The sequence below is a fragment of the Equus przewalskii genome, chromosome 15 (assembly GCF_037783145.1).
Source record: "Equus przewalskii isolate Varuska chromosome 15, EquPr2, whole genome shotgun sequence".
Classification (NCBI taxonomy): Eukaryota; Metazoa; Chordata; class Mammalia; order Perissodactyla; family Equidae; genus Equus; species Equus przewalskii.
In genome coordinates this window covers 2,169,351-2,192,352 of record NC_091845.1, presented here as the reverse complement: position 1 = coordinate 2,192,352, position 23,002 = coordinate 2,169,351, and the positions used below count along the sequence as shown (strand labels likewise).

The window sequence follows — 23,002 nt, the reverse complement described above, 5'->3', positions numbered from 1 at the left end:
AGGAAATCATGACAGCGCAGAATGCTTCAGTTCAACACTAAGCTGCGAGGTATTGACTGCTCTGGAATGCAGCTGAAATTTGAGCAGGAAATGGCGCTGAGGGCTGGTGAAGCTCTGGGACTTGACGTTTACCCCGCAGAGTTTGGGAGGGGATTTGGCTTTGCAGGGCAGAAAAGGGCCTTCCAGGCAGAGGACTCAGGATGGTTTACTGGCATCTGTGAGGGGACTGGCCAGATGCTTGAAATGCACCAGCGTCCACTGTGAGCCCTACAAAGGCCACTTGGTACAGGAGAGGAGGGGCTTGGGATTGTGTTTGTAAAGAAATAGGCTTTAAATTCCCGCTCTGGTGCTGACTTGCCAAGACCCGAGGCAGGTGCCTTAGCCTTTCTGAAGTAGTAGCACGTGCCCTGCCTATTTCAGGCAGTTATTAAGCCAGTCAATTGTAAGATAATGACTTTAATTATCTTTATTTTTAAAAGATTGGCACCTGAGCTAACATCTGTTGCCAATCTTCTCTTATTTATTTTTTCTTCCCCCACCAAGTCCCCCAGTACACAGGTGTATATTCTAGCTGCAGGTCCTTCTGGCTCTGCTATGTGGGACACCACCTCAGCATGGCCTGATGAGCGGTGCCATGTCTGCACCCAGGATCTGAACCAGCAAAACCCTGGGCCACCAAAGCAGAGCACGTGAACTTAACCGCTTGGCCACGGGGCTGGCCCCTTTTAAATCTTCTTTTGGCAATAGCATTTTTTTTATGTGGCACTTGCCACTTGCCTGGGCAGTGGGCACAAAGAAATAATATCTTGGAGATTGGGGTTTCCTGGCTCTGTTGCTTGCTAACTGACTTTGGGTGAGTTGGTAAGTTCTGATTTTCAGTTTCTAAACTTATAAAATACAAACTAGATTATCAAATTCATAGACTGGTTGGGAGGATTCAACGAGATCTCTCATGCAAGTGACCTAGCGTTATGTAGTATGTATATATATATACATATATACTATATATATATATAGTACGTATAGTAGCCATATCATGTACTGGTCTTCTGGGAGCCTTTATTGTTTCTATTTTTATTTTATTTTATTTTTTATTTTTTTGAGGAAGATTAGCCCTGAGCTAACATCTGCCGCCAATCCCCTCTTTTTGCTGAGGAAGACAGGCCCTAAGCTAACATCCATGGCCATCTTCCTCTACTTTATATGTGGGATGCCTACCACAGCATGGCTTGCCAAGCCGTGCCATGTCCACACCTGGGATCTGAACCGGTGAACCCGGGCTGCTAAAGTGGAACGTGCGCACTTAACCACTGTGCCACCAGGCTGGCCCTGATTCTGGGAGCCTTTAAATGGGAGTAAACTAGACACACCCAAAGCATTTCTTAACCAAGTATTTATCTTTTTTTTTTTTTTTTGGCTAAGGAAGATTCACCCTGAGCTAACATCTGTTGCCAATCTTCCTCTTTTTTGCTTGAGGAAGATTCTCCCTGAGCTAACATCTGTGCCAGTCTTCCTCTGTTTTCTATGTGGGCCACCACCACAGCATGGCTGCTGATGAGTGGTATAGGTCCACGCCTGGGAACTAAACCTGGGCCGCTGAAGCAGAGTGCACCAAACTTAACCACTAGGCCCCAGGGCTGGCCCTGTATTTATCATATTTTAATGGAAGTATATTGGTCATCTTTCCTTATTTGGTAGAGGTGAGGGGATGCCATTGAATCAGATATGGTCGCTAACTTTGAAGTCTGCAACTTAGGGTGGGGAATTGGGTCTTGTAGTGATAGCTGGATGAGAAAGAATGACTGGGAAGGTGGTGGAGTTTGGATAGAAGGTGGGCATGGCCAGCCTGTAGCTCCCACTAGGAGTCCTGGTGTTCGAGTGTGCTTGTCTCATGGTGCCCGTCATGCTCCAGAGATTTTTCCTTCGCTCTTAGAACATCAGAGATTATAGTTTTAGGGGTATCGGCCTGAGGTTGCAAACTCAGATGCCTGCTCAGACAGGCGGCAGGGGTGAGTGGAGGACCTCCATGCTGGCACGAGGGAGCAGCGTGGCTGTGTGGGCTGGAACGGCACACCTCGCTACAGTAGGCAGCTGCTTAGCAGGCCGGTGCCTGGTGCTGCCTCATGCTAACGAGGGCCCGTTGTGGCCAGACCTTCTGCTTTCTGGAAAAAAACTAAATAGCTGGATTTTTTATGTGAAATTTCCCAACATTCAAAAACAGGGAACAAATTGAGTTTGAAAACACACTTGAGACTATGCAGGCCAAAACAGGAGCAGTGTGGGCAAGCAGTTTGCTACCTGTGATCTAGCCCACGACTCTCATTTGACAGACGAGGAAGTCAGACAGCAGAGATTTGCCATGTGCCCAGGGTCACACTGAAAACTACTGGCAGAGTTAGGACTAAACTTCAGTTTCTGCCCACCAGGTTAGTGCTTTTTGTGCTAAGCTGTATGCTGATTCTTTAGCAGATTCTGTGGTCTCAAAACTATCACCAAAAGGCGTTGAAAAGAAAATCTTAAGAGGAAGCTTTACTGGGCCAGTGTGAAAACATCGTCTCAGAGATACACTTTGTTCTTCTGTAGCAAACTTTTTCTTCTTTAGCCCATACACCTTGAGAACCACCTTACTCAGGCTTTTGTTTCAAAGTTGAGGAAAGGTGAAAATGGCATTAAAAGGCCGTAGCATTTCCCAGTCCTGGGCCGATTTTAAAACATTGACTTTTCATATTTGATAGTTAACCATACATCTGTTAAATCAGCTTCTGTTTAGAATCTGCCAGCTGTAGTTATCTTACCAAAAATCAATTTGTAGTCTACTAGACATGTTCAAGTGTAACTTAAGACCAGCTCATAGCTTCAGAATCCTAGCTTGTATATCATTCTTCACTATTTGCCAGCTGCTTAACATAAAGTGAACATCATGGAATTCTTTCCTTGATAGTTGATTTCTGGTGGGTTGTAGACTGGTGTCTTCCTATCTCTGTAAAAACAGAAGCAGTGTCTCAAAGACCTAGGAGTGTTGTTCTGAGCGATTAGTCAGAACCCTGTTTTGATATCGAGGGCACAGGTTTGGAATACTACAGTAACTATGACTGGAACATGATCTCTGGAACCCTGAGTTTAAGTCTCCACCCAGCCATTTCCTGGATTGTGTTACCTAGGCTGTGTTATTTAGTCTCTCTGTCTCAGTCTCCTCGTTTGTAGAATGGGGAGAGTTGTAGTGTCTACCACATAGGGTGCGTGGGAGGGTCGTGTGAAGCCCTGAGAGTTCTGCCTGCACTGGATGAGCCTCAATGAATGATCACTGTCGTGATTACTGGGATGATGAAAGATGCCATTTACATCATAAACCGACCGCCACAAAAGCCATCAAATTTTTATTGTGTGAACTATGCCAAATGATGTTAAAAGTAAAAGGGCTGGATTTCCGGTTGTTTGTGGTTAATAATTTATTTTATAGCATATGTTTCTGAATTATTGTATTTTCAAGAATGTAAAACAAGTGCATTTCCATTGCTTTTTTCTGCAGACAGCTCTAGCTCTGGCTATTGCCCAGGAGCTGGGGAGTAAGGTCCCTTTCTGCCCAATGGTGGGGAGTGAAGTTTACTCTACAGAGATCAAGAAGACAGAAGTGCTGATGGAGAACTTCCGCAGGGCCATCGGTGAGTACCGCGTTCGCGGGAGGAGTTGTTCTTACTTGCCCAGTGCACCGAAGCGTCTTCGTTGTGAAATGACTTATGACTTGTATTTGTCTCACTGCTATTTTTCTTTTGGCGCCATTAGTGTTGTCTTTGCAAGCACAACAAAAACCCAGCTTTTCTAAATGAAGTGCTTTAGCCATCAGCAAATGTGGGCCTTAGCAGTGGGGCTGGGGTTCTTCACCTGTCAGATGTGGCTATAAGGTGGTTTTTTTAAAAACAAGTCAGATTTTCCTGGCATTCGTATACTTTTAGAGATGACTATCCACTGAAAAGGGTTCAGACTTAGGCCAAAAGCATTGTGTGTCATGCTGCCAGAATGCCCCTGGTCCTGGATGTTGAGCCAGAATCGTGGCCTGTCAGAGAGAGGAAGCCATGTGGGGACTGGCAGAACTGTGAGGCTTGTGGTGCCAATCTTCTCGGGCCTGGAGCCACCATATTGAGTGCTTGTTATGTGCCAGGCCCCTACATTGATGACAGCCTTTCACTCCCCCAAGAGGAAGTTCTCAGTCTACATTTTGCATCTGATGAAATAGAGTCTCAGGGAGTTAAATAACTTGCCTGTGGTGACCCAGCTAGTGAGTAGCAGAGCTGCAGTTTGAACCTACATCTACCTGAGTCTAGAGCCCATGCTCTGAAACTTGCTGCGAGGAGAAAACGGCTGCTCTTCCCAATATTTGCCCCTTGCCAGCTGGGACTTCTGGGCCAGTCTCCTGGCCCTGTTTCTGTTGGTCTAGCTCTGGGAAAATCCCAGTTTCTCCCAGACCTACCTGTATAAATGGCTTATTCCTTTTAAGCTATTTTGAAGTATTTAATGTGTTTCTGTATGTGTGGGAGTCTATCTCTAGGATTTACTTGCTGAGTTATAGGTTATGAACCCTTGTCAGAGGGCCTGTACCGTTTTACAGTCCCTTTGCTTGTCAAAGCAAGGTAAGTATTCTTAAGGAAATTTACTAGCAAACTTCAAGGAAATTATGACAGTTGAAGAAAGAATGGATTTGTCTAGCCCAGAATCCTTTCCTCAAGAATGCTCAAGTCTCATTTAAGTACAGTAAGATTGTGTAAGGCCTTAGGCCAGGGTTAGGGCTTTGGATTTTACGTTAAGTGAAAGGAGAAGCAGCTGGAGAGTGGTGTCGGTTTTACAGGAATCCCTCTGGCTGGGGTGTGGGGAGTGGACAGTAAGAAGAGAGGAGAGAAACGGGGAGACCATGAGTAGTCTGAGCAAGAGATGGTGGTGGCAGGGGTGGTAAGTACTGGTGAGGTTCTGGATCTCGTTGGGTGGTAGAGCTGACAGGCTTTCCTGAAGGATTAGATGTAGGGACTGAAGGACAGAGGGCGTGAGGAGGATTCCCAGGTTTTGCCATTTTTGGAGATGGGAAGGTATGGGAAGGAGCAGATTGGATGTTTATTAACTGTGTGCTGTGGATATGGTGGGCAGTGTTTATCTGTACCCCAGTTCTTGGCACACAGTGGGTGAGAGAAGGGAGTGGACTTTGAAGCCTTTCGCTCAAGAAAGATAGCCCTCAGTCTCTGTGTGGCTGATAGACATAATTTGTTTGATTTACACAGTGTTTTTAAATACATTTTGAATTAGTGGCCGGCATTTAGAAATTGGGAGATGTCATATAAATCCCTCTTTCTGGCTTCTGGAAAGAGTCTTTCACTCCCACCTAGCAGCAGTGGGTGAAAGCTGGGCAGGCACTCTCCTTCACGGCGCGGGCCTGCTTTCCAGTCTCCGTGGGACTTGCCCTGCGTCTTTACGCTCCCTGCCAGGTCTCCGTAAGCACTGGAGTTGAGTGTTCTTGTTCTAAACCTGAGAGATTGTGAACGGTGTCTGTAGGCTAAGTTTTGTGTTACTTTGAATATGGACTTTTTATTTTTTTAATTATTTTATTGAGGTCATATTGGTTTATAACTGTATAATTTCAGGTGTACATTATTGTCTATCAGATTCTGTGTAGACTGCATTGTGCTTACCACGGGTAGTCTAGTTTTTATCCATCACTATACACATGTGTCCCTTTACTCCTTTCACCCACCCCCCAACCCCCTTCCCCTCTGGTACCCAGCAATCTATTCTCTTTATCCATGTGTTTATCTTCCACATATGAGTGAAATCATACGGTGTTTGTCCTTCTCTGGCTTATTTCACTTAACATAATACCCTTGTGGTCCATCCATATTGTTGTGAATGGGATGATTTTGTCTTTGAATATGGACTTTTTTAAACTGCAAAATATTTATTACTGGAAATATTTTTTACCGCAAAATGTTGGATTTTTTGTGTGTGTGTGTGCCTATTTTAAACTGAAATATAACGTACATATAGAAAAGTATATAAAACAGATCTGTAGGTTAACGATTAATTGTGAAGTGGGTGCTCATGTAGACAGCGCTCAGCTCAAGGTGCAGAGCATGGCCAGCAGCAGACAGGACTTGTGCTGTCCTTGGTCACAGCCCCCTCACCTCTCCCAGCTGTACTCACAGAGTGCCAGAGTTGTGTGGCCTCGTAATGCTGTACACCCTTCTGTGTATCCCCAGACGGTGTGGCTTGGTTTTGCCCTTTTTAAACTTTATGTAAATAGAACCTACTTTAGGTGTTGTCTTTCGCTTCTTTAGCAGTGTTTTTATGTTTGTAAGATTCAGCCCGTGTTTTTACATGTGGTGCCTGTGTGGTTACATGTAGTACCATCCTTGGACTTTTACATCGTTTTAGAATAACAGTGTAAATGGCTCACAGGACCCTCTTCAGGGTTTAAAACCTTTCTGAGTACTTTTTAAAAATTTAATGAACATGTACCAAAGATTGTATTTAGCTTATTAATTAATGAGATAAACAGTAAGATGTTACAACTGGTTCAAATATCTGAGTACTTCTAGAAGGTATTTTTATTTATTTAGAAAATATTTTTCTGACGTTGATAAAATCTGACAAAACTGACCTTTACATGAGTGCATGTGTTTAGGTTGCTTAAAGGTAACTTAAATGCTTTAAAATCTGAAAAAATAGAGATGAGTTTCCTAGGCATCTGCTTTGTGATTTTCTATTTTTGAGGGGAGGGGGCAGTGCACGTCTTTTGATGGCAGCTAGGTGAAGAGAAATTTCTTAATGCTGCCACAGAATAAAAAGGCAGGCCATTGACTGTCTTATAAAAGGACGGCTGCCCCTCTTCCTCTGCCTTTGAATTCCTGTGAAGTCGGCAGAGGGGGTGGGGAGGAAGCGGTTAGTTGACCAGAAATAAAAAGCAAGGAGTCTGTGCCGTTTCCTTGACGTGATGAAGGTCCCTGTCAGGGATTTAGAAACCTGAGCCAGCAGATGAAACCTGTGTCGTTTGTGTTGTCATTGCCAGAGATAGGGCGCGCTCAGCCCCCTTTCCTGGCGAACAGCCGGTTTCATTGTCCGTCACCCATATCCCCTGCCTGCTTGTCAGCACAGAGCAACTTCTAAACAAATGCGGGGCCTAGTGAGAGACGGGAATGCCTTTCTTCCCCCCCTCAAGGAATTTCATGTCACAGTCATCTAACAGTAAATATCGGGAAGCATTCCATTTGGAGGAATTTATCTCTGTGGGATATAACAGTTTTGATGTAAAAAAATCAAAATTCATTTTAAAAGTACAGAATTTTCCAAGTTTGTCACAGTCTTCTGATACATTCATGTTGTTTGGAAAAATTTTTGTCTTGATGTTTGGGAGCTAAGAATTTGGTAAGGCAGAAATGAAATGTAACCTCTATTTTGGGGCTGTTCCAAAAACTTCCATCTGTAGGCTATAGGCTGTCAGATTGAATGAAGGTAGAGTAGAACTTTTCTTTGACTTTAATATCTGAAAGAGTTTTTGTCCTGACTGGGCTGCTGGGGAAAGAAGGCATCTGACCCAATGATGAGATAACGCCCACATTTAAATGTGGGGAGTGGGGCCCGCCTTGTGGCCGAGTGGTTAAGTTCGCGTGCTCCGCTTCGGTGGCCCAGGGTTTCTCCAGTTCGGATCCTGGGCGTGGACATGGCACCGTTCATCCAGCCATGCTGAGGCAGCGTCCCACATGCCACAACTAGAAGGACCCATAACTAAAAATACACAACTATGTACCGGGGGCCTTTGGGGAGAAAAAGGAAAAATAACATCTTTAAATGTGGGGAGTGATCGAGAGTGTCTGACACCATTAGCAGTGTTTCTTGGTGCCCTTGGGATATTTCCATATCAGCACAGATGTGGCTTGATGGTGAGGACACCCAAATCATATCGGGCCTCCTGCCATCAGAAGTAGTTTATATGGGGCCAGCCCCGTGACTGAGTGGTTAGGTTTGTGTGTTCTGCTTCAGTGGCCCAGGGTTTCGCTGGTTCGGATCCTGGGTGCAGACATGACACTGCTCATCAGGCCATGCTGGGGCAGCGTCCCACATGGGACAGCCAGAGGCACTCACAACTACCATATACAACTGTGTCCTGGGGGGCTTTGGGGAGAAGGAAAAAAAAAAACAAGATTGGCAACAGATGTTAGCTCAGGTGCCAATCTTTAAAAAAAAAGTAGTTTACGTCTCCACATTGTGAGCAGAACAGAGTTTTTCATTTTTTCTTTCGATGAGTGGTTCTCGGCTGTGGCTGTACATTGGGGTCATTTGGGGACGTTTAAACTAACAGTGTTGGCGAGGGTCCCAGTCCCTGAGCCCTGGGGGAAATAGTCTGCTTGTGCTAGGGCACAGGGAGTTGTAGAAGCCCGGCAGGTGGTTCTGAGGGTGGGAACCATGTTTAGATTCCAGCAGAAGTTTAGAGCAGTGTTTTTCCTTTACCAGGTTCCACTAGTATTATTTACTTAAAATATTCATTTTCAAAGTGACTTGCTAATTTTGTGCATACATAAAGTGCACAGAACATGAATATGTAGCTCCGTGAATAATCATACATTGAAAACCTGTGAAACCAGCATCCAATTAAGAAAAAGAATTTTGCCAGTATCCCCTCGAGTCCACCCCGATCGCCATCCTTCCTTCCTTCTGCAGGTAAATGGCTGTCTTGGTTCTAACATTAAACTGTAGTGCTCCAAACTGGGCCTGGGTTTAGTGCTGAGGTTGCGGTGCTATGGTGACGGGGGCCACTGCACACTGTGGCAACCTCCTTGGATACCCCGGGCTTCATGAATATGCAGAAGTGTCTATAGGCAGGTTTCTTGGATCTGAGATGGTCTGCCTCATGGCACCCCCTCACCCTTAAGTGACTTCCTTGATTCATCCATTCATCCGTGCCTGTGATGTGCTAGGCCCTCAGCCTAGGTATTGACAGTCTAGTGGAGGGGTGATCAGGTCTGCAAGTCCTGGCAGTCCTGTGCGCAGGTGCTGTCCCACTGGGAGGCACAGGTTGCCATGGAGTGATCTGGAAGGTGAGGGAGAAGGGTGTGTCAGGGAAGCTTTCTAGAGGAGTAAGTCTTGAACTGAAAGTCTGCAAGGAGGAATTGGCGAGGCCAAAGAGGAGGGATGGGCGCTTCAGGCAGCAAACACATTGTATAAAAAGCCATGGAGGTTGTGTTCAAAAAAGTTAATTTGCCAACAAACATTTATTGAACAGCTAAAGTGGGTGATATTAGAATGAGTAGAGACGTCTGCCTTCATTTATAGTATTCTAGTCTGAAAACTGTAGATTCTCGCCCATTGCGGGGGGGTTGCTGTGGAAATTAATTGTGGCCTTGGAAAACTTACAGAACAACCCACTGCAAATAGTGAATGACAGCTGGGTATTTCTTCTTGGAGTGTACAGTGAGGAGCAGCCAGAGGCTCAGAACACCTGGCAGGGTCAAGTATCACCTGCTACTGGCATGGACCTCTACATGCTACTGTATACCTTACTCAGGCCTGATGGTGTCGGAGGGGTATAGTGAGTTATTCCATTGGTTTTAAAATTTTTCTTTGGGAGTCAAAAATGTAGCAAACAAGGGCACGCATAGTTGCTGTCCTGGTGGAGTAGAGCGGTTTGGGTTCAGAGGCTGGAGCAGAGGTTGATGCTCAGTCCCACACCTTGGAGGCGCAGAGGATATCTGCAGAAGTTTTGAGAAGTATAGCTTGCCTGTCCAGTTCTAGACATGAACCGTTGAAAAGTTGATATAAAATTGTTTTTCTGCACTCTGAACAGCTCCTCCAGTGTACATGTGTGTTTGTGGTGCTTTTCTACCCAGGATGACACCCTCGAATGTACATATTAGTAAGCCTGACTTGGCACTTCTTGTGACATGGAAGTTTTGTGGCTAAAGAGGCTGTTAAGGAGGGAGAGAGGGAAGATGTGCAAGAGAGAATTTTGCTTCTCTCCAGGGCTCATCTGTCATCTCTTTCAGGGCTGCGGATAAAGGAGACCAAGGAGGTTTATGAAGGTGAAGTCACAGAGCTAACGCCATGTGAGACAGAGAACCCCATGGGCGGGTATGGCAAAACCATTAGCCATGTGATCATAGGACTCAAAACAGCCAAAGGAACCAAACAGTTAAAAGTGAGTACATGCTTGTGGGCTCTTGTCTCTTGCCTCAGACTCTCTCAGCGCTGTGTGGCCTTGGACAGGTGGGATAACCTCTCTGTGTCTCAGTTTCCTCCTCTGTGGACTATGGGTGATGATACGTCACTGGGCCATTTGAGGATGTGATGTGTGTAAAGCAGTACCTGCTATAGCGCTAGTCCACAGGAGGACTTACTTTTCTCACTTACTCCCAGGACATTGTGTCTGTTAAAACTTGAGGTGTGTGGCTAGCTGGGTCTACCTTCTCTTGTCCTATATCCCATATTATGACCATGTGTCAAAGGCCCTGGGCCTGTCTCTGAACCTGGACATTACTGTTTCTGTTCTCAGTGCCCATGCTCACAGAGAGAAGCAGCATTGAGTCACCTGGTAAGAGCTGAATAACAGACGATGGATGAACTTCCCAAAGGGCTAAATGCAGAATCCTGACTGCAGTCCCCTTTGTGTGTCAGGGCCTAGAAATCTGGAGGGGCTTCCATGGTTGTTTCTGCTCAGGCTAGGGCCTCGTGGTGGCGGCCGTGTGGATGGCCCTGGATGACCATCCTCAGACACCTAGCCTGTAAACCTTTAGGATGCGGGCAGCAGAGGCACCTGGGGGAAGAGCATGGATTATGGAGTCACACAAAGTCCAAAAGGGAATCCTGGCTCTGCCACTGACGGCAGTGTGGCCTTCAGCAAGTGACTTCATCTCTGGGCAGTGGTTTCTTTACCTGTTAAGTAGGAGTGATAATCGCCTGTCTCACGCAGTTATTCCCAGGATCAAAGTTGTAGCTTTGAGTGTGGCACCTAGTTACCTAAGAAGTGGTGGCTATTGTTGTTACTGTGAGAGCCTGCATTTATAGAGAAATGGGCCATCTGGATTGTAAGCTTTGCTTGATTATTAATAATAAATGACATTAGCATGACAGCTCTCACTTATTGTATGTGCTAGGCTCTAGGCTAGGTGCTTCAACAAATATTTCATTTATCGTCATTTATAACTTTATATATGTGTATGTGTGTGTATAATTTCCATCATTTTACAGAAAAGGAACTGAGGCTCTTAAAGAGGTTAAGCAGTTATCCTAGGATCATACAGCTAGTGAAGTAGCAGAGTAGACTCTCTGAGTCCTAACCATTATGCTGTCTGCCCCCCAACTTGCTGTGTGACGTTTGGAAGTTAGTTGAGCTTTCTGGGCCTCCATTTTGTTGTGTATAAATTGTGATAGGTTGACCATAGAATTTCTCCGTCTTTGCTCCCCTCTGCGATTTTATGGTTCTTTGATTCTGTAAGGTGGTTTCTTGGTCACTGCTTTATGGAGATGATAAAAATGTCACTTTTTCAAAGGGCCATTTTTCTTTTTCCTAACAGGGTTTCCATCTCAGGAGTTTGCCTCTGCAAATACCTTTTTTAAGCCTGCCCCTCATCTCTCCCATTCTGTCTTAGCTTTCTTAGTGGGATCTGCCACCTTTCCAGTAATTACATCTTCAGTCAGTTCGTTTGGGAAATTAACCTATATAAAAATGCTTGAGGCAAGAAAAAAGACTCCATCTGTATTTATGTATACACACTCCCCAGTGTAGGATAGACACAATAAGGCCTGCAGTTTAGATTTCAGCCATCCATAAGGCTGTTCTGCACATGATTTCTTTACGAAAAGGACATAAGGGAGAAGGTGAATTTTTTTCTTCTAAAATGAATACTTCTAGCTACTTTGAGCATATGTATAAGATATTTGGATGTCTGGAGCTCAAATGCTTGGAGGAGATTTAAGCATGAAGGAGGGGAATAGTATACTTGCCATCATGATGGAGTGCCTCCCTCCTCCCAGGCCCTGCATTAGGGGCCTACCAGCCGTTGTCCCTCGTGCCCACAACAGTGCTCCGGGAGGCCGCCGGTCTGCCCAGCCAGTGAGGCAGAGCCCGATTTGTTCCTGTCGTTGCTGTTTGTAACATCTTCATTGAGATATAATTGTAAATAAAATTCACCCATTTTAAGTATACAACTCAAGGAATTTTAGTCTATTTACAGAGTTGTCCACCCGTCACCACAATCTAATTTTAGAACATTTTCATCATCCCAAAAGAAACCTCGTGTCCATTCGCAGTAGCTCCCCATTCCCACCCCTGGCCCCTGGCAACCACCCATCAACTTTCTGTTTCTGCGCATTGCCTTTTCTGAACATTTCATGTAAATGGATCATGCAATATGTGGTCTTTTGTGTCTCTCTTCTTTCGCTGAGTCCTTAATGTGGTTTGAGACAAAGCCCAAGTTTTTTCACATCGCCTAACACAGCTTTCCTTGATGTTTAACCGAGAGAAACTTATTTCTAAATACTGACTCCTAGAATACTGAGCATGAAGGTAGCCTGAATCTGGACGATCTGGAGAAGAGCAACAGTTCCTTGAATGTGCTGCTTTCCTTTCCTGGAGATGTGAGCAGGCAGTCCCCGGGGAGCCAACACCGGGGTTTGAATCAGAAGGCTTGGGAAAGAGCCCGTATTAGGTTCCCCTTTGAGTTTTACACATCTGTGACCATACCTGGGTGCTGTTGTATAGACAAGCAGACTGAGGCTTAGAGAGGCTTGTCCAAAGTCAGGCCCACAAGATGCGGGCCACAAAGAATAAGCAGGTTCTGGCAGGTGCTTCAGTTGCAGAAAGTTCTACCCCTACCTGTGGTGAGTAGAGTGAAGGATTGCAGCAGGGATAGCAATCTCAAGAAGGGGCATTAGGGCCTGTGGTCCCATCGACAGTGTGGGCCCCACCTAAAAGCAGTCAGGGCCATATTTGCCAGTTTGCAACCCCATGAATAAAGAGAATTTGCAGAATAGGTCTCCACTTTTGTCCCTCCCATGCCTGTCACACAGGCAGGCACGTGCGCTCACCCTCCTGCTTTCTCTAGGACACTCAGTCCCCCAAAGGCAGTCTCACACATCCTAATACATGTGTGCACGCACACACACACATACACACACTCAAATATACTCCCTCCATACGGTCATTAGCTACCTCAGGTCTCTTGTGGAAAGGCACCTTACAGTATGTCAGAAATAAATAATATGTATTATAGTTCTTTGATTCACATTTTTTTGTTTTATTTTTTTAAGCTGGACCCCAGCATTTTTGAAAGTTTGCAGAAAGAGCGAGTAGAGGCTGGAGACGTGATTTACATCGAAGCCAACAGTGGGGCCGTGAAGGTAAGGCCACGATTTGTTTGCCATGAGGAGACCGAGGTGAGAAGGAAGCTGTTTTCTTCGTGGGGTCCGGGGTGTTTGGGGAGGGGGCTGGAGTCTGGTGCAATGCTGATGCAAGGTCAGCAGTTGCCCCTTTGTGTTTAATAAAGTTTGCTTTCCCTTTATCTTCATTCTTTAACCTTCTCATGATTAAAACAGACAGTCTGTTAGAAAAATACTAAAACCTGTTTAGAGGGGGAGTACAGGGTGAGAAAGCAAAACAACTGTAGTCATTTTCAAATTGAAATGTGCAGTGTATTTAATCTTCCTTTTATCTCTTTGGTATTTTCTTCCCAAGATATATGCATGTGGAAAGGAATGCTGCATTAGTTGGCATTCTTTTTATATCTGATTTTCAGTGTCCTGTACAGTGTTCCTCACTGTTTAATGGATGAGTATAATACTTCATATCATACAATAAATCACCCACCTACAAAAGAGTCTGAACAGCTCCCTCCGTCTCCCTTTATCGGGAATTGCATACAGTTAAAAGAAAGAGAGGAGGAAAAAGGTTCTTGGAGAAAGTATCAGGTGTTTTCAACTGGGTTTTTGGAGCCCAGTGATGAGCAGATAGCTTCCTCCTCTCGGCGGCAGGGAGTGGGGCGCATTTGGAGTTTGTCAGGCAGGCTCTCGGGTCTGAGCTGGGACTCAGACCTTTATCTCACTTACACTCTGCGTTCGGGGACTTGGCAGTAGAGACTCACCAGCCACTCAGATTTCTCTCCTTTTGCAGAGGCAGGGCAGGTGTGATACCTACGCCACAGAATTTGACCTTGAAGCTGAAGAGTATGTCCCCTTGCCAAAGGGGGATGTGCACAAGAAAAAAGAAATCATCCAGGATGTGACCTTGCACGACTTGGATGTGGCCAACGCTCGGCCCCAGGTGCTGCTCAGTGCGGGCGTGACCTGGCACACCACCCTTTTGTGTGTGCACAGAAGCTCTGGGAATGAATTGTCAGTCTTGCTGCCTTTCTTGGGGCAGACAGTCCTTTTCTATCTGTAATGTTCAGCAATTAACATCGACATGAGCTAGGAGGGACTCCTTTGTTCCAATTCAAATGCTCTAGTCACAGATGATTTGGTGTGTATTGTTTCTCAGCCTGGCCAAGCCTCTGGCCCTGAGCTAGCCAGCTTCCTCTGTGGCTTCTCTCCAGCAGCGGTGCATGTCTGGGATTCTCTGGGTGTTAATGGCGGGAGGGCAGGAGTGCTCTCTGTGCCTTTTGCAGGTTTCAGAAGGCCTGTCAAAGCTGTCTCTTCTCCCTGCTTCCCCCTGTGTCTTCTCCTCATGCCTGGTAGAAGATGGGTACTTATGTCTTGACTAATAAACGTGGCATAGTGCAGTGTAACTTTGTGACACTTCTGGGAAATGTCTGATTTACAAAAACCCGACTCTTCCCTGCTAGTGGGCTTTCAGTTTGGTTTCCGCTTCATTCTAAAGGAGCCTCCTCTTTACTAGGAGGGACTAGGCTTTCTAACTTGGAATTTGTTTCTTGGGCGTTTTGTCTCTTGGAGCCTTGGCCAAGAGACTGCTGAAGAAGCATCTGGGACCAACAGGTCCCCTCAGTGTGTGGAACGGCTTTCCCCAACCAGCCTCCAGGGAGCCTTTGACTTGGAGGAGCGCCGGGCCGAAAGTTGGAAGTCAGGCGTTGCGTCACTCCTACACTGATGAGCTCCGCTAATTAGCATGTTGGTCACTGGGTTTTCTGAGAGTCAGGGCTCTCTAATTTTGAGTTTCCTCCTCTGAGGAAAGGACATAATAGTTCCTCCCTGGTAGGGCTGTTTTGAGCGTCAGATGCTGTAAGTACCAAGGAAACACTTGTCCCTTTTACTGTTGAACATATAGTGAGCACTTCAGTGTCCCAGGGTCTGGTAACCAAGAGGCGATCCTGAAATACTGGATAAATGACCACACGGCAGCCTCTTCTTGCTGACTGCACTGTGAGGAGCTGGCGGGAGGGTGCAGGCAGGTGGTGAGCCTGGTACGAGTCAGCCGTTCTACAGGGACGGGCTCACTAGACTCCGAGCACCTCCAGGTCAGGACTGGGTGAATGTGGCTGTGGAGCCAAATTTAAGGAGAGGAGATGCGGGAAAATAATTAGGTATGTCCTCACACTTTGACAGTCCGTCTGTCCCCAAGGGGGCCCAAGCATCGGTGGGGGGGGGTTGGGGGTGGGATCAGATGTTCCATAGCGGGCATTTGCCCTGAACTTTAACGGATAACTGGGAGCTCCCCAGGGAAGAATGCAGCTGTTGGCAGATGGACTAGAGTACGCAAAAGCATTGAGTCACGAAAGAGCGTGGCGTTCAGGGAAGTTAGTCCTGTGTGGCTCGTCAAGGTTTTCAGGGCTGGGAAAAGATGCAGCTGGAGAAGGAGGTAGGGCAGGCTCCACAGAGCTTGCACTTCCCATGAAAGGGATTTCATTTGATTCTTGCAGGTCAGGGGGAACCTCTTAAAAACTCCTCTGTGTTTAGAAGCTCCTTAAGCTTTCCAGTGGGGGTGTCTCAGGGTCCCCACGCCTCAGGACCCCTGTCCAGTTGCCACATTGGGAACCGGTGGGATGAGGGGGTGGTGATGAGGCTTTTGCAGCTGGCTTAGAAAGCAGGACTGACTCTGTAAGTTTTCTCTCATGCAGGGGGGACAAGACATTCTGTCCATGATGGGCCAGTTGATGAAGCCAAAGAAGACAGAAATCACAGGTAAGAGAAACAGCAAGACCTGTGAGCCAGAAGCAGAGCTGGAGGGCCCTGGTTCTCATAGACTGTGTGAAGCTCTCCGAGTGAATCCCTGCACCTGGGGACCTGCCTCAGGGACAGGTTCTTTCTTCCTCTTGTTCAGAGCCTGACTTACCCTAACGGTCTGCGGGGCTCTCTGACCTCGTGTGCTGCCACACTCCTCGTCTTGTCTGCATTCAGTATCCTTGCACCATCTTTGGAGGTGGAGGCCGTCACAGTCTCTGGTCCCTTTTAGGTCCTAGAAATGTGGGTTGTGTCACCCCAGCTCTGCAGGATAGCTCCTGCAGAGCACACCTGAGCATGGCAAGCTCTGCTGCTTTGGGGCCGTGCCCGCCTCCCCTGCAGGCCATGGGCAGCCACCTAGCCCTCCCTGCGCTAGCCCTCCCTGTGCAGCCGCCTGGGCACTTGCCGGAGCATTCCTTGGCAGGAATGTTGCTGCTCTCTTGTGGACCTTTAGTTTACCTGCTTCTCTTCCCCACTGGGACGTCCCTCTTTTTTCCAATTACCACCTATAGCTTTGTCACCTTAAAATGTAGGCAATAAAGCATTGTCCTCTTTAAAGTTTTAGCCAGCGTGCTGTCTATCAGAGTCATCAGTAGCAGTTTCTGTACAGTCATGCGTGGCTTAACAATGGGAACATGTTCTGAGAAACGCATCGTCAGGTGATTTTGTCGTTGTGTGAACATCACAGGGTGCACTTACACAAACCTGGATGGTACAGCCTACGACACACCTAGGCTATGTAGTAGTAATCTTATGGGACCCCCGTCCTGTGTGTCTGAAATGTGGTTATGTGGTGCGTGACTGTATTTTGACACGCTTTGGCCCGTGCGTCCTCTTTTGGCCCTCCCCTGCCTCATGGCTTTGGTGGGAGGTGCTGCGTCGAGTCTTCATGCTGTGTGTTTGTGAGCCGCTCCCTCCTGACGGTAGTGCAGGAGCTGGTTTAGGAAATGGGAACTGTCACTTTAGGTGGGTTATTTAGCTTTGGAGAGATTAGTCTCTCTTGGAGCTGAGATTGGACCTTTCCTCAGAAGCTTTCATTCCTCATGGGTTTCCTTCTAGAAAGGATTCTAAATGCACCCTATTCCTTCATCCAGGCATTGATTGAAAGTTAATTAACCTAAGCTTTGTCATACAGAGCCATAAGAAAGGGTCATTTTCCGAGTACAGAACAGGAACATTTGCATCTGAAAACTCCTTTCATCCAGGGCTCCGTAACTCCAGTGTCTCTGGGATCAGGCAGGGAGCTCAGCTGGGTGGGTGTGAGTAATAAGGCATGGTGGGGAGTGTGACAGACTGGGGAGAGCACGCTCTTGTGAAGACATGAAGAACATTGTAAAAGCCATTTACTTAACAAAAGACATCTTTAGGGGAATCTGCCAATTTTTTGACCTTTAGTTATGATTATCCCTATTTTCAGATGATGAAACTGAAGCCTGGAGTGGGGATGTAACGTGCCTGGGGTCACATAGCTAGCAGTAAAACTAGCCTCCACACTTGGGTTTAGATTGAATTCGGGTGGTGGGGGGGAAGAGAAGGGTGGCACTCTCCCCAACCTGGTACTAACCTTGTCTGTCTATCTTTGCTGCCTCCTAGACAAACTTCGAGGAGAGATTAACAAGGTGGTGAACAAGTACATTGATCAGGGCATTGCTGAGCTGGTTCCAGGTGTGCTCTTTGTTGACGAGGTCCACATGCTGGACATCGAGTGCTTCACTTACCTACACCGGGCCCTGGAATCTTCTATTGCCCCCATTGTCATCTTTGCATCCAATCGAGGCAACTGTGTCATCAGGTAAGGTGGCTGCCTGCCAGCCATGAGGTTTTTCCACCTTCCATCTAGGCTCATTTGTTCTTCTGGGATCACTTTAAACCAATAACGCCATGAGTCAGGATGGGGATGAAGGGAGGTCAAGTTCATTTTGAGAGAAGCATGCCAAAGTGGCATGCCTTTGCAGTCACTAAAGGCAACAGCCACCCTGTTAATGAATATGAGGGCCTCTCACATGGTCTCTGAGGTTACAGCGTGGTATGATTTGGTCATTCAGTTGGAGTGGGTGAAGCTAAGGTCAGATGGGCTGGCCTTAGGTGATGTTACATATATTAACTTCCTCTGTCCTCATACTAGCTCTGAGAGGTAAGTATTCTTGGCTTCATTTTTCAAATGAGGAAACAGAATGGCAGCATAACTTACCCCTGGTCCTAAAGATAGGATGAGAACTCAGGTCTTTCTGATAGTGAAATCAGTATTTTCTCTCTATCCCAGGCCTGCTTGGAGCCATGGTGGCACCTGCCCCCAGCCCCACCTGCTTAGGCCTGCCTTTGAGAAGGGTAGATGTTGATTGATTCCTGGAAGACACATGCTCATATGATGCTCACCCTGCCAAGATGGACTTAGGGCTGAGACAAGGGACTTTCTGGAGGTTCTTTTTTCTCCTAAGTACCCTGTAGGCCATGAGCCCCAGAGAACATAGCATCTTTCCAGCTCTCAAGCCTAAGTGTCAACATCCCCATACTTGGTAGTTTTCTTGTACTTTTGCATCTGTTTGAATGGCAGGACCTGGTCTCAGCAGTGCTAGGGGCCTGAAGGAGGGTGGGGAGGAGCCCCTGTTCAAGCCTGCAGTAGGGTAGTAAGGGGGAAACAGAGCCCCGGATCTTGTGTGCTCCTGGCAGCAGGGGTGATAGGAATCTGGACAGAGACCCTGGGGCCCATGAGTATCTCAGCACAGAGCAGGAGCCAAACTGAGTTAGGAACCCAAGCTGCTGATGCACCTAGACCTGCCTCTGAATGGTGGTGGGTCATATCCAGGAGTTTAGCCAGCTCTTGATGGAGAAGCCTTGTTTCCGTTGAGGTTGTCCAGAAGCCATGCTGCTGCCTCTGGGGCAGGCCTCCCCTTTGTTCCCCCCTCAGGTGATTGCTCTTGCTAAGAATTAAGATTTGCATGCATGATTTAAGTTCATGTGGCAGCATCTTGTGGTAACTCTTTGAATCCCTGTAATGCTGTCTAGACAAGATCATCGTCACAGTGTTTTTTGCAGTCTTGGAGAGAAGGCCCCTTGTGCCAGATCCAGGCCAGCTGTTGGTGAGAAAAGCCAGGCTACTTGATATGTGGCCCGGTGCTTGGTGAGCCTGGCATCCTTGCTGCACACACCCTGTAGGTTTGCTGGACTTCCCTTGCTTTGTGCAGGCCTGGCTTCAATCTGACAGCTGGTGGAAGGGCTTAGCCTGGACAGGTGGCGCCCCCTGCTGGGGAGCTCTGCTAACAGGCTCCCCTTCCTCACAGCGGATAACCCAGCCCCGCAGATGCCTAGAGTCTGGCAGCTTCTGGCAGGAGCAAGATCGCTTAGGACCCAGAGTTCCTTCTCAGTCCCATCCCAACTGCGAAAAAGCTGCATAGGAAGGTGGCTTAGATCTCCGACCTTGCCCAGTGGGGACAGAGCTCCCTGGTCAGCCTGAAACCTGGGAGACTTGACCCAGCCCCATCCAGACTGATTTGGTCAAGGGCTGCTTCCTGTCGCCAGACTGCAATTACCCAAGTGGCGAGAAGATGCTCAGAGTGCGAATCTTACTGCAGGTCTGCTGAGGTAACCAAATTTGGGATGTACGCTCTAGAAGAGGATTTTGTTCCAGCCCTAGCAACAAATTTGTTGTAGTAGTGATAATAATAATGTCAGGGGCTGGCCTGGTGGCACAGTGGTTAAGTTCACATGTTCTGCTTCGGCGTCCCGGGGTTCACCGATTCAGATGCTGGGTGCGGACATGGCACTGCCTGGCAAGCCATGCTGTGGCAGGCGTCCCACATATAAAGTACAGGAAGATGGGCACGATGGTAGCTCAGGGCCAGTCTTCCTCAGCGAAAAGAGGAGGATTGGCAACAGATGTTAGTTCAGGCCTAATCTTCCTCAAAAAAAAAAAAAAGGTCAAAATAGCAATGATAAGAATAATAGCCAACAGAAATTGAGGAGCTCTTTCTGTGTTCCAGGCACATCCTACTTTCACCTCAACTTAGCCAGGAAGGGACTGGTATTCTCATTGTTTAAATGAGGACACCAAGGCTCCACCAGGATGGGGAACTTGACCAATGTCACACAGCTCAGAAGCAAGGCTGAGATTTTAATTCAGAGCTCATGCTCTCAACAAGATTTGGTTTAGATGTGAAATGATGAAATTTCTGGAACGTGTGCAGTTTTGGCAGCATCTGATTTGCTGCCCATCAGATACTAGGGCAGCTGTTGAGCTTCCTTGCCCCTCAGACCCCTGTCGGACCTCCAGGGCTCAAAAGGAGAGGGAAGAGGGAAGGAATTCACAGGAACTGAGGGTTTCCTCTGTGCCAGAAACTGTCCAAAGTACTCTACATGGGTCATCGCAGGGAATCTTGGCACCCTGGTGACCCTGTGGGCAGGTGGCCTTATCCCCAGACTCACACAGGCTCACACCTGTGTGGGCCCCAAGCCTGGGGGCTGTCTTCCCATGCCATCCCAGCTCTCCTAAACGGCTTCCCAGAGTGGTCCCAGTCAGTGAGTACAGGTCGAGCTTTGATGGTGGTGTGAAGGGAAGGTTGAGCGCTGATGACAATGAGTGGCTGTCAAAGTGCAAAAGCCCCCAGGACCTCCAGATCACCTCTCCTTGTGCACAGGGACCTCTAGCTGGGGAGCCATTCCTGGAGGAGCACCTGGCCCTAGGCTTCTTCCTGTATGCCTCAGGGTCCTCCTGGGAAGAGAGACATCTGTGGATGCAAGAGTTGGTGACGCTGGGCTGGCTCTTACCCTGGCTCCATGCTCGCGTGGCACCTTAAGAAGTCCTCTCCCTTTCAGGCAGCAGGATCCTTAGCTGTGAAAGGGGAGCCTGGCCCTGATCCTGGCTCTAAAACCTGCCAAGGTCTCTTCTGCTGTGGAGAATAACCCCTTGGGATTAAGGAGTCTTTGCAGGAGTTTCTCTCCACAAGTCACTTTGTTGCACCAAAGTGTCAAAACTTAAGAAACAAAGTGGTCTCAGTTCAATGTAACCCTGTGGCGAAAGACACCCCAAGTGGCGCTTTTTAAGAAAACAGCTTTATGGAGATATAATTTACACGTGATACAATTCACCCATCTAAATAAAATTCAGAGGATTTTAGTCTAGTCACAAAGGTGTGCAATCATCATCACAGTCTATTTTAGGGCATTTTCATCATCCTCAAAAAAAATCCTGTACATCTCAACAGTCCCCCCACCCCCAGCACACACCGGGTTTCCCCCAGCGCCTCTTCCCCAGCCCCTGGCAACCGTTGATCTGCTTTCTGTCTCTAGGCGTTTGCCTTTTCCAGACATTTCATATAAACAGCACCATACAATCTGTGGTTTTTGTCTGGCCTTTTTTACTTAGCATAACATTTCCAGGCTTCATCCATGTTGTAGATTGCATCAATACTTATTTGTTTCTAAGGCTGAGTAGTATTCCAAAGTACGAAACATTTAATATTGCACATTTTATTTATCCATTCATCACCTGGCGGACCTTGGGTTGTTGGGTTGTTTTGACTTTCTGGCTATTAGGAATAATGCTCTTATGAGCATTTGTGTACAGCTTTTTATTTAGACAGATTTTTATTTCTCTTGGACATATACATAGGAGTGAAATAGCTGGGTCAGACGGTAACTCTGTTTAACCTTTCAAGGAACTGCCAGACTGTTTTCCACTATCTGCACCATTCTACCAGCAACATGAGGGTTCCAGTTTCTCTATATCCTCAACAACACTTGTTGTCTGTCTTTTTTATTATAGCCATTCTAGTGGGTGTGAAGTGGTATTTCCTTGGGGTTTTGATTTGCATTTCCCTGATGGCTAGGCATGTTGAGCATCTTTTCATGTGCTTATTGGCCATTTGTATATCTTCTTGGGGGAATTGTCTGTTATGATCCTTTGCCTGTTTTTTATTTGGGCTGTCTTTTCATTGTTCAGTTGTAAGAGTTCTTTGTGTATTCTGGATACTGGACCCTTACCAGATGTGTGATTTGCAAATATTTTTTCCCATTCTGTGGGTTGTCTTTTTAGTTTCTTGATAGTGTCTTTTGACCCACAAGTTTTAAATTTTGATGAAGTCCAATTTATCTGTTTTTTCTTTTGTTACTTGTGTTTTGGGTCCGTATCTAAGAAACCATTGCCGAATCTAAGGGCACAAAGACCTTCTTTCTTCATTGAATTGTCTTGGCAGCCTCATCAAAAAATCAAATGGCTTTCTTCTTACCACCGTTCCGGTGTCCACTGAGCCAGGGTTCAGAGAGTTAGCCTTCTTCACGTTACCCAGAGAGGTGTTCTTTACTGCGCTTCCTGTCCTCGGAAAAGCGTGGTGTTAGCTGTGTCCCTGCAGTTAGAGGGCTACGTACAGAAGCAGTCAGGCCGTGACTCTCAGCCTGGGGCATCTTTACTTGTCTCAACTTGGGGTTGCTACTGTCATCTAGTGGGTGGAGGCCAGGGATGCTGCTGAACACCCTACTGTGCACAGGACAGTCCCCTAAAAACAATTATTTGGTCCCAAATGTCAAAGTGTCATAGTGGAGGAACGCTGAGTTATAGTAAGAGGGAAGTATTCAGAAGTGAGTAAACCATTTTGCACATGTGTAGCTATATCTGTAGGATAAATTTCTAGAAGCACAGTTACCTTGTTCCTGCAGACATACTGTGTTGGATTCCAAGGAGAATTGGGCCTATGGCCTCATAACCCAAAACATCTGGAAGAGGCTCACTGTTAACCCGGTTTGAACAATTGTTGAATGGCATAATGGTAAAATCTATATTAGGCTGGGTCCGAAGCCAGAAATGAACTTCTGAGTACAAGAATAAATCTGCAATGTTAGCCAAATGTAATTATTATTACAGTTT

At 46.8% G+C, this 23,002-nt stretch overlaps 1 protein-coding gene across 1 annotated transcript in view; it reads left to right on the top strand.

Moving 5' to 3' along the window:
- RUVBL1 (RuvB like AAA ATPase 1) overlaps positions 1 to 23,002 on the top strand; it is a 36,884-nt gene that overhangs the window by 4,680 nt on the left and 9,202 nt on the right. The window contains exons 3-8 of the mRNA XM_008531732.2: positions 3,530 to 3,662; positions 10,020 to 10,171; positions 13,282 to 13,371; positions 14,141 to 14,290; positions 16,041 to 16,104; positions 17,737 to 17,935. Of these exons, the coding sequence (XP_008529954.1) occupies positions 3,530 to 3,662; positions 10,020 to 10,171; positions 13,282 to 13,371; positions 14,141 to 14,290; positions 16,041 to 16,104; positions 17,737 to 17,935 (788 nt within the window). The remainder of the gene's footprint in view (positions 1 to 3,529; positions 3,663 to 10,019; positions 10,172 to 13,281; positions 13,372 to 14,140; positions 14,291 to 16,040; positions 16,105 to 17,736; positions 17,936 to 23,002) is intronic.